We start from the raw sequence: 15,281 nt of genomic DNA, 5'->3' as shown, positions 1-15,281 counted from the left end.
ATTTCATCCTCATAATTTTAAAAACACCTCTTATTATATATATACATTATATAAATAAATATAAGTATAATATATAAATACAAGTATAATATATATAATTATAAACATATTATAAATTATATATAAATTAAATATATATAAATATATTATATATATAAATATACTATATTTATATAATTATAAATTATATAATATATATATATAAAAGCAAACCATATTTGTTTGACTTAACAGTGTCATTAATCTCTAGTGCCTTGAAGACTAGATTAATGATAATAATAAGTCTGATTTCACATTTTCTGAGCATGAGATAAAAACCTATGTAACATAATATCAATGTATGCACTTCCCTTTTGAATATTTTTACTGCAGAGAACCCATACTATTTCTTATAAAAAAAAAACAATTAAAAATCTATATGCATAGTTGGCTTAGCTATATAATCATACATATTTATCATAAGCTTGGCATTTCTCTTATTTCAGGGCTATAGTAATAATTTTAGAATTAATAGCCTGAGAAAGCACTTGGTCTCATTTTGCCCCCAGAAAAATTAATTAGAAGGATATGTTGAACGCACAAGGAAAGTTTTCAAAGACCTTTAATATTGTTATGTTACCTTTTACTTAATTTTGGTCATAAGAAACCATTTATTGATAGGCTTGTGACATTGTCAGTATATTATCTTGAGATATTTGATAAAGGATGAAATCATTAAATAATTTGGTAGTAAATTCTGGAAATAATGCATTTTATTTTTTAAATAACCTCATGGCCATTTTATTTGTGTTGTCTGTCTCTTAGTAGCAGTTTCTTATATCTGACCAAAATAAGCATGGAGTTTGGGAGAGTGAGAACAGTTTTAGTGACACCTGATGTTATATGGCTGATCTTCACTTGTCAGAAGCTGTATACAGATACCAGAGTATGTGGATGAGTCAGTTCAGAAACACATTAGCCCTTAATTTCATTCTTCTCTCCATAAAACCTTTTTGCCAATCATCTGTAATTGCCATTTAAGATTTTTTTCTACTTTTATTATTAAATCTGCTAACTAGCAATGAGTAAGTCCTGGTTACCCCTCCAAAAAAGGATGCTAAAGGAAGGGGAAGGCAGCAAAATACAGTTGGATATATTTGAATTTGCTCTGTACTCTCCTGAGACTTGGACCTGTTACTGGTTTATGACCATTTCTGGAAAGTTAGACATTGGCTTTGCCCTCTAGTATTTTGTATCTCTCTGTGTGTTTAAACACATTTCTATTTTGATACTGATGCTAAATTATTTCATTTCCTAGTTTGCAGAATTTGATCAGATTATGAAGTCTGACCCTGACCATTTAGCAGAACTGGTTAAAAGAGTCAATCACTGGCTTATCTGCAGTCGCTGGAAGAAAATTCAGTGGTGTTCCCTCTCCGTCATCAAATGTAGGTGTTTTCTTTCACACCAAGATCTGTAATTACTTTGGAGAGGAATCAGTGTGTAGAATGTTATAAAGTATGAGTAGTGAGTGGCAGGCCACAGGGACCACTTTACTTATTCAGGCTGTGGTCTTGGTTCCATGTAGCACTTGCATGTAGCGTAGTGGATTTTTTAAAAAAATATTTTTATGTGTCATACATATCTTCCTTATCCAATGTGTTACAGGAAAATTAATTTCACCATGTCCTAAACAAAACAGAAGCAGAACTCACAGTCTTGATTCCTCCCACTCCCACTGCGTCATCCCCCACTCTCTCAGACTTAAGCCAGAACTTTTCTCTTTCTACCTGCAGTAGAAAAGTACATCACCAGTACACACACCAGAAATCCCAGGATTCTCATGGTGTCTCTCCCTTTTTGTCCCTGAAATCCTGCCAGTGAACACATCCTATTGATTCTTCCCCCAAGTGCTGTACATTCTTTCCTCTTTATTGCCGGGCACTTAGTGGAGTCCCACTTCCTCACTCGTATGTTACTTTCAGTAGCTCCCAAACTGAGTTTTCTTGGCTTCCCAGGAGTTCTCTTCTTAGACTTTCATCTCTAAACTAAAGCCTTTTATTAAGGCTTTGCTTTAATACAGGGCAGTCTTAGAATGTCTTTTATTGAGGCTTTCCTTTGATGTAGGGCAAAGTCTTAGAATGCCTTTCAAGATGCTGTGAAATGGGGTTTCAGCTTCTCTTTCCAAACCTCTTCTCCTGCCACTGCTCATTTAGACCCTGTTCTCTCTGACACTCTGGACCGAGCTACTTCTTCGTGTGTGTCTGCAAGGTCTTAGCAACTATTTGTGTCCAAAACAACTATTTGTGTCCAAACAAGTTATTATCAGTAACTTGATTAAATTTATAGCTGCCCCACCTCCTCCCCACTCTTCAGTGCTAGGCACACAAAAAGGATTCAGTAAGGTGTATCTTACTGAAAAATAAAATTCCTTTGACTTAATGGAGAGGAAACATGCAAACAAGGATTATTAATGAAGTCTTTTGTTAGACAATTGTGCATATAGATAAAAAGAAAACTATAATAAAAAAGATGACAAAAGCTCTTTTACCCATAGGTTTCCAAGTAAAATATAGACATATTTGTCACTGTAGTTCAGCGCTTTCAGCTTTATACTTGCATTATGATAGAAAACACATTGTATGTAAATTATCTATGCTGTATCATTTGTTTGTGGACTGTTCTGCAGTGATGAAGTTGGTAACCAGACAGGATCTTTGAAAGATGTTAATAGGGAAGCTCTGAAAAAAAAAAAGTTTCAAGGTCAGATTAGTATAGATGTTCTGGGTAACTGAAGTTAAACAGGTTTCTTTACTGTAGGGCTCTCAGAAGCTTTACTCTGTATGTTCACTGTGAATCTCATAGTTTTTTGTAAATTTATTTGACAAGTGAATCCTTTTTTCAAGACATACCTGTTAATATTTAATAGACCAGTATTGCCTAGGACAGTTTGGGAAGCAACAGTGTGACATATAAGGAAATAACATATTTAAAACATAAACCTAGCCACATATGTGATGTACTTTTTTATTTTAAAAAGTGTAAGGGATTAAGGAACTGTTAAACTTCCTAATTTTGATGTCTGGTATAATGTGTTCATCAAGATTTCAAGTTTCCTGAAAATTGCTTTGTGGAAATGAGTCGTTTTTAAGAATATTATATGCCTGGTTTAAACTGAATAATTTTCTATCATTGTATTTTCCTCTTATACGTAGTGAAAAACAAAATAAAATATCGAGCTGAAGCCTGCATTAAAATGCAAAAAACTATTAGAATGTGGCTTTGCAAAAGGAGACACAAACCTCGGTAAGATGAATAGTGCCTTGTTATGATCACTGGGTGTTATATGTAAGTGATGAATTCTCCACCAGAAACCAGTTTTACCATATATGTGTTAACTAACTAGAATTTAAATGAAAATTTGAAATAAAAAATATAAGGGTGCCTGGATGGCTCAGTCAGTTAAGTGTCCGACTTCAGGTCAGGTCGTGATCTTGCGGTTTTTGAGTTCAAGCCCCGCATTGGGCTTTGTGCTGACAGATCGGAGCCTGGAGCCTGCTTCAGATTCTGTCTCCCTCTCTGTCTGCCCCTCTTCCACTCACACTCTGTCTCTCTGTCTCTCTCTCAAAAATAAAAATAAACATTAAAAAAATATAGTGCCTGAAGAGCCCTACTAAGCCTATTTACCCTAATATAAAATGGCTATAAAGTCAATGAAGAGCATTTGGATACTTACAGAGTTTTTTCCTTTCTCATGTTCTTTGTAAAAAGACATAATAGTTATTTTATATTATGTATTTGAAATTAATTAACTAAAAAAATACTTAAAAAATGAAATTAATTAATTATTTCATTATTTCATTACTTTCCTCATTCTACAAAAGGATTTGAAGTAGCTTACAAAAATGTAAATACTATAAAAGGTTGAAATAAATGGCTAAAAGAAGCTCTTTTATTCTAATTATTTTAGTGACTTGAGTTTCTTGATAAATGTCACCATAATTCTCAAGATTATGTATAGGAATTATATTGTCTCACTGTTTAGTCTTTTATTTGAGTCTTATTTCGACTTAAAAACATTTTTTTAATGTTTTATTTATTTCTGAGAGAGACTGAGACAGCATGAGCAGGGGAGGGTCAGAGAGAGAGGGAGACACAGAATCTGAAGCAGGCTCCAGGCTCTGAGCTAGCTGTCAGCACAGACCCTGATGCAGGGCTTGAACCCACGAACCGTGAGATCATGACCTGAGCTGAAGTCTAAGACGCTCAACTGACTGAGCCACCCAGGTGCCCCTAGACTTTTTAAACTTAGAGGCCTGTATACCTGTTAATCCTTCAAAGAGATTAGATAATTCTTCTAAATTCTTCTATAATTTTAATTCTGAAAAGTTTCAGTGTAAATATAGAAGGCTAAAATACTAATAGGCATCAGTGTCATTCACACTCATATTTGATTATTTCGTTTTTTTACTTTCAACAAGAGATCTAAAAACGAGAAGCCTAGATAATATGAAAACAGAAGTGAAATACCCTGTTTAGCAAGATGTTTAGCATTTCATTAAGGTGAAAAATCTATGCATAGCATTTAATGGTGAAATTAAACCCTGATGAAGTATTATCTTTACAGCATTGATGGCCTGGTTAAGGTGGGCACACTGAAAAAGCGACTTGATAAATTTAATGAGGTAGTAAATGCGTTGAAAGATGGAAAACCAGAGGTGAATAAACAGGTCAAGGACCTTGAAATTTCTATTGATGCTTTAATGGCCAAAATTAAGGTATGTAATTTTGATCCAAATTAAATTTAAACAATTTAATATAATATATTGTTGGTATTGAATTGTATAGAATGATGTCTTTTTTTTTTTAAAGATACGAAATGTTACACATGTTAAATCTCAGTGATGGCAAGTGATGATCATTGTATTGTTCTGTGTTTGAAAATTTTTATACCAAAAAAATAAAAAAGAAGACAATTTTTATGCAATTTCATCTGTTTAGGAAAGCCCCCTCTTAAATAGTAATTAAAATACTATNCTATACTCTGTAAGCTTTTGAATAATCACCACTGAGAGAGGAGTAATGCAAATAATTTTATTTTGTTTCGTGTTTTTTACCTTCAGAAACTAATTTTCAAATTATGAAAGTAATGTAATATTATGGAAAATATTGAGAAAACCACCAAAAAACTCTTAACCCCAGACAATAACACATTCGGCGATTACACTGTTGCATAGTCAGTCACCTTCTAGGCTTTTTTTTAGAGTCACATATGCTTATAAAGTTATCACAATTTAATTTTGTGTCCTTATCATTATGTTATATGCCTTTTCCCTGTCATTACATTATCTTTATATAGGCTATGTCATGAATTACTTAAGTGTTTTAAACTTAGAAATTAATTTTCCACCAAGTTTTTTAGAGAAAAAAAAAAATGGGGCCTCTTTTTTTGATATTGATTTTCATTTAAGTACCAGAGGGATAAAAAATGTTGTCTATATGCTTGCTTGTTAATCTGTTTCTTCAAGCCTTTTTCTGTTATATTTTAGGGTCTTATGTTATCTTACCCATAAGTCAGTGTAATGACATGGGCTATAATAAAGCAAGCTTTTAAACATATTTTCTGCAGATATTTTAAGTAGACAGTGGTAAATCTTAGGGAGTGAATGAAGAAAGGAGCTCAAGAGAAGAATGAAAATGCTTTGGATAAACTTAACTGATTTTACAAACCTGTCAGTAGCCATTTCTCTGAATGTAGGTTTTATCTCGATGAACGTCAACCCAGCCACATTTTTTGAAGGCTCACTTAGGAAAATCATCCAATAATTTTGGGTGCATTTAATAATTTCTTAGATATTCCTTTGACACGATTCCTTTTACTTATTAAAGAATAGTAAACAAAAGCAAATTAACAAATCATTCCTTAAAACATAATTTTCAGCTATAGTAATGTTACTTTGTCTACAGTACATCCTTAGATATTTGATTACTTGATTAATAGGAAATAGACTCAATTATTTGCAGAGATAAAGTATTTTTGAACATAAATATTAAAGTATTTGTGCCAGTAGTATAACAAAGATAATAGACTTACTGCTTTCCAATTTTTCCAGTTTTTGCTGTATTTGTGTATAGATATATTTTTTCTTGTGGTAAAAGCATATATCATTAACCTATCCATTTTTAACATAACCATCCTACCCATTTTTAAATATATAATTCAGTAGCATTCAGTATATTCACACTGTGCAATAGAAGAGCTAATTTTTTAAGTACATGTTTATTATTTTGTTCTTAAGTCCACTATGATGACAAGGGAGCAAATACAGAGAGAATATGATGCACTAGTCAAAAGCTCAGAGGAACTCCTCAGCGCGTTGCAGAAGAAAAAACAGCAGGAAGAGGAAGCAGAAAGGCTGAGGCGTATTCAAGAAGAAATGGAAAAAGAAAGAAAAAGACGTGAAGAAGATGAACAGCGTCGAAGAAAGGAAGAGGAGGAAAGGCGGATGTAAGGAATTTATATTACTGTTTTGAATTAGAAGCTAAAAGAATGATAAACTCTTGGTGTTAATGCTGGTTAATGAATATTCTTATTTTTAAACATTATGTTCTTATTTTAAAACACTAATTTTAAAGTAAGTTTAGAAAACACAAGTTCATTTTCTAATAATAACATAAAATAATTTTAACTATAACCTGAGTTTTGGTTAGACTCTTACACCTGAGGATTTCTTAACTTCTTTTTAGAGCGAGAATTGTTCTTATTTTATAGGCAAGAAAAAGGCACCTCTACTTTTCTGCAGTTTTAAAACCGGTAACTTTTTAGAAGATTGACACCACAGGGCAGACAGAAGGAGTGTAAGAGTTGTTTAATTGGAGAAACAGGAGAGGGAGATGCGTGTGATCTGGACCTTGTAGCCAGGCTTTATAACCAAGTTAATCTACAGATTTAAAGGTTATAGAATATAACTGTATTTGTTTTTGTTTATGTCAGAAGAATTACTGTCAGTAGAGTTAGATTTTACTGTTTTCAGAGCTAATAATGCATATGGCCAAGATGTTAATTTGAATTCTCATTTTGTAACCTCTGTTTATTAATAGTTAAATTGCTTTCTGATGGATTTCTTATATTCAATAAATTTTTGAGGAGTTTCCTATTTTTTCTTAGGAAACTTGAGATGGAAGCAAAGAGAAAACAAGAAGAAGAAGAGAGAAAGAAAAGGGAAGATGATGAAAAACGTATTCAGGTGTGTGCTTATTAGATAATCAGACTGAATTTCTGTGAAAATAAAATCTATAAAACAAAAGAAGTTGAAATCAAAACCTTGATTTGCTAGATAAGCTGTTATTGGTTCCCCCAGAGACAAAAGGCATTTTCTGAAGTGGTTATGGGAACGAACTTTGGAACTAGGGAAGTGAGTTCAAATCCAGACCCTGTCATTGATAGATATGGTGACATTGCACAAATCACCATAAGTGACTACGAGCTATAGTTTTTCTTTATGGAATAGGGATAAATGATAGTTGTGAGCATTAAATGAGTTGACATATGTTAAAGAATTTTTTTTAAGTTTATTTATTTTGACAGAGAAAGATAGGGAAAATCCCAAGCAATCGATGTGTTCCCAGCACAGAGCCTGATGTAGGGCTTGAATTCATGAACCATGAGATAACGACAAGAGCCAAAATCAAGAGTCGGACATTTACCTGACTGAGCCACCCAGGCGGTCCTGTTAAAGCACTTAGAACCTAAGTGTGTGTTTCAATAAATACTAGTTTGTTGTTATTGTTATTACACTTCGGTGAAAGTCAAATGAATATTCACTTAGAACATAATTATAATTTTAAAACGTTGTAGATACTAGTATCAGTAGATTAGGATTAAGATATTCTCCCCACCCCCATTTTTTAAAATGTCTGTGTCTGAGAATGATTGATCATATATTTGAGTTTCTGTTCGCTTTGGCTTTCATAATTCATCCTGAGCACAACCAGCACTTAATTCCTGGCATCTGTCTAGGTCTTGGTGTTAATGTGATACCGAGGATGCTCATGTGAAATTTGGGATACTCATCGTGATAGAATGGTGGAACTATGGTTCGTCTACCTTTTTTGGATTTGGGAGAGAGAGGAAGCATTAATCATAACATAGAGGAGAATGGAGCCTGGAGAGACTTCTGGTTAAACAATATGTATTCCTTAGTAAGGAACTTGTGAGGGGCAATTTTAAGTGCTAATGGAAATGGTCAAGTAAACACATGGAGAGAGCTTGGTGAGATAGCTTTCTGTCCTTGGCAGGCCGAAGTGGAGGAGCAGCTGGCCAGACAGCGGGAGGAGGAATCTCAGCAGCAGGCGGTTCTGGAGCAGGAGCGCCGGGACCGGGAGTTGGCCTTGCGGATTGCCCAGAGCGAAGCTGAGCTCATCAGTGACGAGGCCCAGGCTGACCTGGCGCTTCGGAGGTACTGGGCTCCCGGGTGGGGCATGGCACCCCTGCTCTCTTTCCCTCTCTGCTTCTCTTTTCAGCATGAAGGGACTAGGGCAGTCCTATTCTTTAGGTCCTGATCTATTTTAAGTAAAATCATTTTAAAATTATTTATATCTACCCAAGCAAGTGAAACAGTTAATTGCATCAAATTGTTAAACTATTGAAAAATAAAACTGATAGTTCAGTTCATGAAACCTCTCAACTTTTACTTTGGAACGGTCAAGGAATATTATATAAAAAGTAAACATCTAATTTCTAAGTACCTGTCATTAAATACTGGCACAGAAATCAGTGAATGTATTATAATCCAGTTTAGTGTATTTGAGTTTGGGATTTATTATTTTCCTAATACAAATTTTTATTTAATATATACCCTAACATTTATAATGAGGAAAAATGTTACACACATAGACACACCATGTTTCTCAATAGATTTCCCTTTCTAAGAATGAATGTTTTTCATATTGAAATATATTGGCTCCCCAGGTTTCCAAATTATCTCTAAATACTGAATTTTATTGGAGTGTGGAGACATATGGATGTTCTTCCTAAAGGTTGCAGGAAGGTCTTTTTTTATTTTTAAAAATTTAGAATGTAGAAACATTCATTATTTTGATTGTTTATTTGTAAAAACAGAGCATAACTAGTTTGTGGGGTTCCCTTGTATGTAGATATATATGTTGTATAATATTGAGAGGCACATAGATTTATATAATCATGCTTTTCAGAATGTTAGAGTACTGTTTATGAAAAAATATATAATTAAAACGCAACCAACCACTAGATGTTGCTGTTTCCTTGTGAAAGGCAAAAACTTGGTAGGAATGGCAAGGCAGTGATTAGATTTTATTTAGTTAAAACAAAGGGATGGAAAAGAGTATGTTAAGTTGCCTCTGTGCTTTTTCTACAAAGTGATTACACTGGGGAAGCTCTGGCGTCTGAACTATATTTGAAAGTATATTATATATGGGGCGCCTGGGTGGCTCAGTCGGCTAGGCGTCCGACTTCCACTCAGGTCATGATCTCACGGTTCGTGGATTCGAGCCCCCACATCGAGCTTTGTGCTGACAGCTAGCTCAGAGCCTGGAGCCTGTCTTCAGATTCTGTGTGTGTGTGTGTGTCTCTCTCTCTCTGATCCTCCCCTGCTCACACTGTCTCTCTCACTCTCTCTCAAAAATAAATTAAAAAAAATTAAAAAAATTTTTTTGAAAGTATATTGTATTTAAATAAATTGAATGGGCCTGTCACACAAAGTATTATAAGAATTATTAAGCTCTTGGATTTGAATCCAGTATTTAAGCTCTTTACTAACATTTCACTGTAATTAAAATATTTTCCCTGGGCTGTGGCTCTTGTAACTTCAGACTCAACTCAGCTGCTTTTCTGTTCCTTCTACCTGTGTTATGTTGGAATGGCTGGGAGCCTTGGAGTGTAGGAGTGTAATTGAGTAGTAGCTGGGCCAGTCTCCTAAATAAACCAAGCTCCTATAGCTGCCCTCTGTAATGTATGTGAGGAGGTACTACAGTTGACCCAGCTGGCTTCATTACAGCTGAAGTTCATTTCTAAGGGACTCACTATTGCAATTAGTATTGGTATTCATGGCCAAGCTTTATGTTTAAGCATTTAAAACATTGAACTGTATGCAGTGCCATTCCATATAATATGTATAAGAGACTGGTCTGCAGAAAGGCGCACTTCTTAGGGTGCTTGGGTGGCTCTGTTGGTTAAGCTTCTGATTCTTGATTTCTGCTTAGGTCATGATCTCACTGTGAGTTCGAGCTATGCATCGGCATGGGATGCTCCATGGGATTCTCCCTCTCCCCTCCTCGTGCACACATGCACTCTCTCTCTTTTGCTCTCTCTCTCTCTCTCTGTCTCAAAAATAATTTAAAAACTTAAAAAAAATTTTTTTTAAAAGGTGCACTTCTTCCAAGGGTGAGTGGTCTCAGAGAAAGAATGGATCATTCAGGACATTTAACATAAATGATAAGTTACCTGTGATTTAAGTTAAGCAGAGTTAACTATGTAATGGGACCACTACTAAGTAGATAGGACATATTCAAGCAGTTATGACTTGAATGCCTAAAGAGTTAGTTTTAGTTTTCCTGTGAGACAGTTCCTGGGTTGGTGGCCCCTGCTCTGGAATGCTCCTTTAATTCATTTTTGGCAGCGCTTTTCCTGACCCTCATGGCCTCATGAACGCCTTCTCTTCAGAACCTGCTGGTTATTTTATACTCTGTACTACAAGCATTAGCATTTCATTATGGATGATGTCCTATCCATATTTTTCATGTTTGATAATTTCATTTTACTCCATGGGCTATAAGTAAACGTTTTCGAATGTTTATTTTACTTTTGTTAGCACTGAATTATTTCTGACAGATTTATGAGTAAGAATTCTCCATGTAATACTGTTCTTTGTATATAGTCTGAAAATGTCATTCTTGGGTTCTGTGGTGCATTAAAAATATATGCAAATGGATTCTGCTGCATTAAACAATTTCAAGTTACTTTTCCAGCTTGGATTCCCATCCAGTAACTTCTAAGTAAGAACTGTTTTCTACATAATATGTTATAAAATATGATCTTCATAAATTAATCACATATATGATCCTGATGCAAAGTGATGATTTCACATTACCTAAAATTATGAAATAATATTCACATTCTGTAAAAAAAAAAAGCACACTTCACACTGTATGAATTTTCTAATCTAGATGTAATATATTTGCTCTTTAATTTTCATTGAATGCTTTTAATTTAAGTTTTTCTCATAATTTTTAATGAATGTTTTAAATATTAAAATTTTGAGTGATCTCATAGATAAAATAAAGGTAATGGAGTTTTTTTTTTAACTAGTAAAGTCACTGAAACAAATTTGGCACAATCCAGATTTTCACTATTTGGAATTGGTTATGACATTAACTAAACTACATTATTTTTCACAGAAGCAATGGAACAAGACCCAAAATGACACCGTATGTCATTTCTCTTTTCAAAATTTGATTTAGTCATAATACCTCTCTTTTTTCTTTAATAAGTGGTTACACTTTAGGAGAAATAGTTTCCTCATTGGAGTAAATTTTTGTTATTTTTGCTTATTTTATATATATATACTATATATATTTTTATATGTATGTGCTTGCTTACAACTACAGGAAAACAATCAAATACTCAGATGTTTTTATTTGTACATAGCATCACCATAAATGTGATGGCTACAAATGCAAACTGATAAAAGAATGTTCTGTCAGTCAGTTTAGTGCCATGAAATTTTAAACAGGACTTTGTAAAGCTCTGAACAGAGTTGAGTACAATCTCCTCTCCATACAGTAGTTGCATTTCTGGAAAAATTCTGTGAATATTAAAACCACGGGGGAAAAACCCCTGCATGTTTGTGTATATGTGAGTTTCACCGTTATCCAGTGGACATGTTAATGTCACATGGAACACCGGGCACTTTTTCCTTGTGCAGGACATTTGACCTCCCAGGCCTCTCACCTCCTCAGATGCCAGCAGTATGCTCTCACCACAGCATTGTTACCACAGGGCACCAAAAACTTTAAAAACGTCTCTGGGTGCTGTTTCCCTCCATTAGAACAACAGCTTTATAGTTATCAGTTGAGCTGGAATTAAGTAAGCCCTGCAACCAGTGTGTAAGGTGACTATTTGCATATAGTTTGGGGAAATTAGAAGGAAAAAAGCATATAGGCACAGGGACCATTGCTGTCTAATATATTTGGTGCAGCTCCTAGAGCAGTAACATAGGGCCAGGTGAGATGCTCAATCAGTTGAGATTGCCATGCAGGGTAGTGTTGGGGCATACAGAGAAATCTCTATATGACCAACAGACCACATGGTAAAGAGCTTAGAAAGGCCATGAATTCCCTTAAAAAACTTGCTTTGGGAAGAGGAATGAAAGTTTAGGAGAAAGAGATGGTAGAAACAGAGATGTTCTTGGATACTAAGATAGAAACCTTGAGGTACGGTGATAATAGAATTAAAGACACTAATTAAAATCATGCCTGATTTGAAAGTTAGAAAATTCTGACTAGCCTAAATGGAGATTAATAAGTGTATTGCTCAATGTATAATTTAATACATATTTCTGTGTTTTACTCTGTATTTATTATCCTTGATCATCAGTTTTGAAAGATTCCTTTTTCCTCTGCCGGTGTTTGCTTGGATAGTCCTCCTGTCAACCCCTAATGTTAATTACAAAGAAAGAAGTACAAAAGTCCTTTGCTCCTTTAAATCAGGGTCCCAGCTCCTGAAAGGCATCCAGGAAACTGGCCCCTGATGCAAACATAACCGTTTTCTTTTCTTATTTTTATTGATTTGTAAGATTTTGAGGTTACCAGAGTCTGATGAGTAGAATAAGACATGAGAAAATGATTATGGAGGAAGAAAAAAAATAGAATAAGATAATGAAATTAATGAATTGTTGATGAACATAACGAAACATCCATCCCATTTCACAGAATTAAACAAATATTGAGAAAAGTTATACTTCCCTGAGGAGTAAAAGACAAGTAAGGTTTGCCTTCAGGAAATGTTTATCCTTGGAAAGTCTGAACACTTCTGGTGTTTAATTTAACAAGTACTTGATGCATTTGAATTCTTTTTTTTTTTTAAAGCATGCTTTGGTTTAGAATTTAAGAGTTTAGAATATATCAGACTCTTATTTAAACTCTGACACTATAGAATAGATCAGCTTGGTTTACCACTGTTATGCCTTGTGTAATTAGTATTTACTAAGCAACCCCAGTGCAAAAATCCTTGTATGGAATCTAATCCTGCCAAGTTTCCTGTGTGTGTTTCGAACACGCTAATTATATTTCGTACATAACACCACAGAAGCATGGCTCTAATGAGATTTTATCTGAAAGTTCCTAATGCAAAAATGGAGTTTAGATAACTTTAATTGTATTTAAACAAAAGTTTTGCTGTATTTGTGGCTATATGCCATATTGAAAAGTATATTATAGACTTTTACAAAGTAAAATGATAATGGTTAAATCAATAATCCTATTAAAAACATACATTTTAAATTATACTTTTAGATCTTTTAGGTAATTTATATAGTTGTCTTTTATAAAACTATGTTGTCATTTTTCTTATAGGGAACAGATGGCGAAAGAAATGTCAGAATATCTGAATAGGTTAGTGCAGTGGAATTTGGGTAAATAAGTGTTACCTCAAAATCATGTTTTTAGGGGCGCCTGGGTGGCTTAGTCGGTTAAGCGTCCGACTTTCACTTGGGTCATGATCTCGCGGTTCGTGGGTTTGAGCCCCGCGTCGGGCTCTGTGCTGACTGCCAGCTCAGAACCTGGAGCCTGTTTCAGTCCTTGACTCCCTTTCTCTCTGACCCTCTGCTGCTCACTCTCTTTCTCTCTCCTAGAAATAAATAAAAATAAAATAAAATCATGTTTTTAAATCACTGTTCGTTATTTGGACCAGAACCTGTTATATGAATAGTCTGTTCTTCCTTGTAAACTTTCTGTGCAAGAAATGTCACTTCATCCTTACACCACCCTAACAGAAAAAGCTAAAAAACAGTGTTCTTCTAAATTGGTAATACTCAGTGAGGAAACCATTGGTATTTTGGATGGGACTGTTCCTTGTTGGTAGTACTGCCATGTTTGTCACTGGCCATCACCAACTCAGCCTCCCTAGGGAACCTTTCCTTTCAAACAGAATTAATGTTTTGAAACTCTCCATGGAGGTGGTTGCTGCCTCCCCCCAGCCCCATCCCCTTCCCTACTGGGAACCTCTGTGCCTACTTGAAGGGGAAGTAGAGAAAGAGTGTGGCTTCTGAGAGCCCCCTCACCATAGCACATGGTTTGTTTGTTTGTTTGTTTGTTTATAATTTATTTTATTTTTAAATAGTTTATTGTCAAGTTGGTTTCCATATAGCACCCAGTGCTTATCCCCACAAGTGCCCTCCTCCATCCCATCACCCCCCTTTCCCTCCCCCCACCCCCATCAGCCCTCAGTTTGTTCTCGGGGNTGAGCTAGCAGTCAGCACAGAGCCCGACATGGGGCTCGAACCCACGAACCACAAGATCATGACCTAAGCGAAAGTCGGACGCTTAACCGACTAAACCACCCAGGCGCCCCAAGACGAGATATTTTCTAAGTAGTGGATGATAAAAGTGAAATTCCTTGTGTGATACCTGAGAAGCAATATTTTAATTCTTTAAAATTTAGTTCTTTTCATATATGTGCCATCTTTTTTTTAATGTCTTGAAATGTGATGTGTTTAAATTCTTCCTTTGTTACATTGACCTTACCTGTAGCTTATTCTAAGTGTCTGGTGTATGACAGGTGTCATATTTTGCTGAAAAATAATATTGTTACAGAAAAGTTTCCATATTTTCTGAATAGTTATTTCAAGTTATGTGTATGGAAACAAGTTATAAGCCCTGATTAGCACTGCAATGAAAAAGTTGAATTTATCCCACTTTATTTTTTATCATTTTATTTTTATGTATATGTATATTTTTCTCTTTATTTCTCTCTTTCTCTCTCTTCCTCTCTCTTCCTTCTCTTTCTCTTCCAACTTCCTTCCCTTCCTTTCCTTCATTCTTTCCTCCCTCCCTTCCTTCCTTCCCTCCTTTCTTTCTTCCTTCCTTCCTCATACCAGTGTTCCTACTATACTTGTGCCCTTTGAAATCTGTTATCTGCCTCATGAACTAAATCTCATCCTTTAATTAATTATTTTAAACTTACACAACTCTATGTCAGCAGCTCCTAGCACAGGTGAAGGGTTGGCCTAAGTTGAGTCCTCATTAATGTTTGTAAAAGGAATTAAGCA

The 15,281-nt window shown here is 34.8% G+C and overlaps 1 protein-coding gene across 3 annotated transcripts in view; it reads left to right on the top strand.

Annotated features, from left to right (window-relative positions):
- The window catches only part of MYO6 (myosin VI), a 142,696-nt gene that overhangs the window by 114,865 nt on the left and 12,550 nt on the right, over positions 1-15,281 (top strand). For all 3 annotated transcript variants that reach the window (XM_077770181.1, XM_077770167.1, XM_077770175.1), the window contains exons 23-28: positions 1,298-1,427; positions 3,195-3,285; positions 4,607-4,757; positions 6,279-6,487; positions 7,148-7,226; positions 8,278-8,438. In XM_077770181.1, the coding sequence (XP_077626307.1) occupies positions 1,298-1,427; positions 3,195-3,285; positions 4,607-4,757; positions 6,279-6,487; positions 7,148-7,226; positions 8,278-8,438 (821 nt within the window). The remainder of the gene's footprint in view (positions 1-1,297; positions 1,428-3,194; positions 3,286-4,606; positions 4,758-6,278; positions 6,488-7,147; positions 7,227-8,277; positions 8,439-15,281) is intronic.

This window comes from Crocuta crocuta, unplaced genomic scaffold (assembly GCF_008692635.1).
Source record: "Crocuta crocuta isolate KB4526 unplaced genomic scaffold, BGI_CrCroc_1.0 scaffold270, whole genome shotgun sequence".
NCBI classification, from domain to species: Eukaryota; Metazoa; Chordata; class Mammalia; order Carnivora; family Hyaenidae; genus Crocuta; species Crocuta crocuta.
Note: the sequence above shows the minus strand (reverse complement) of the source record. Positions and strands in the feature narration are given on the sequence as shown.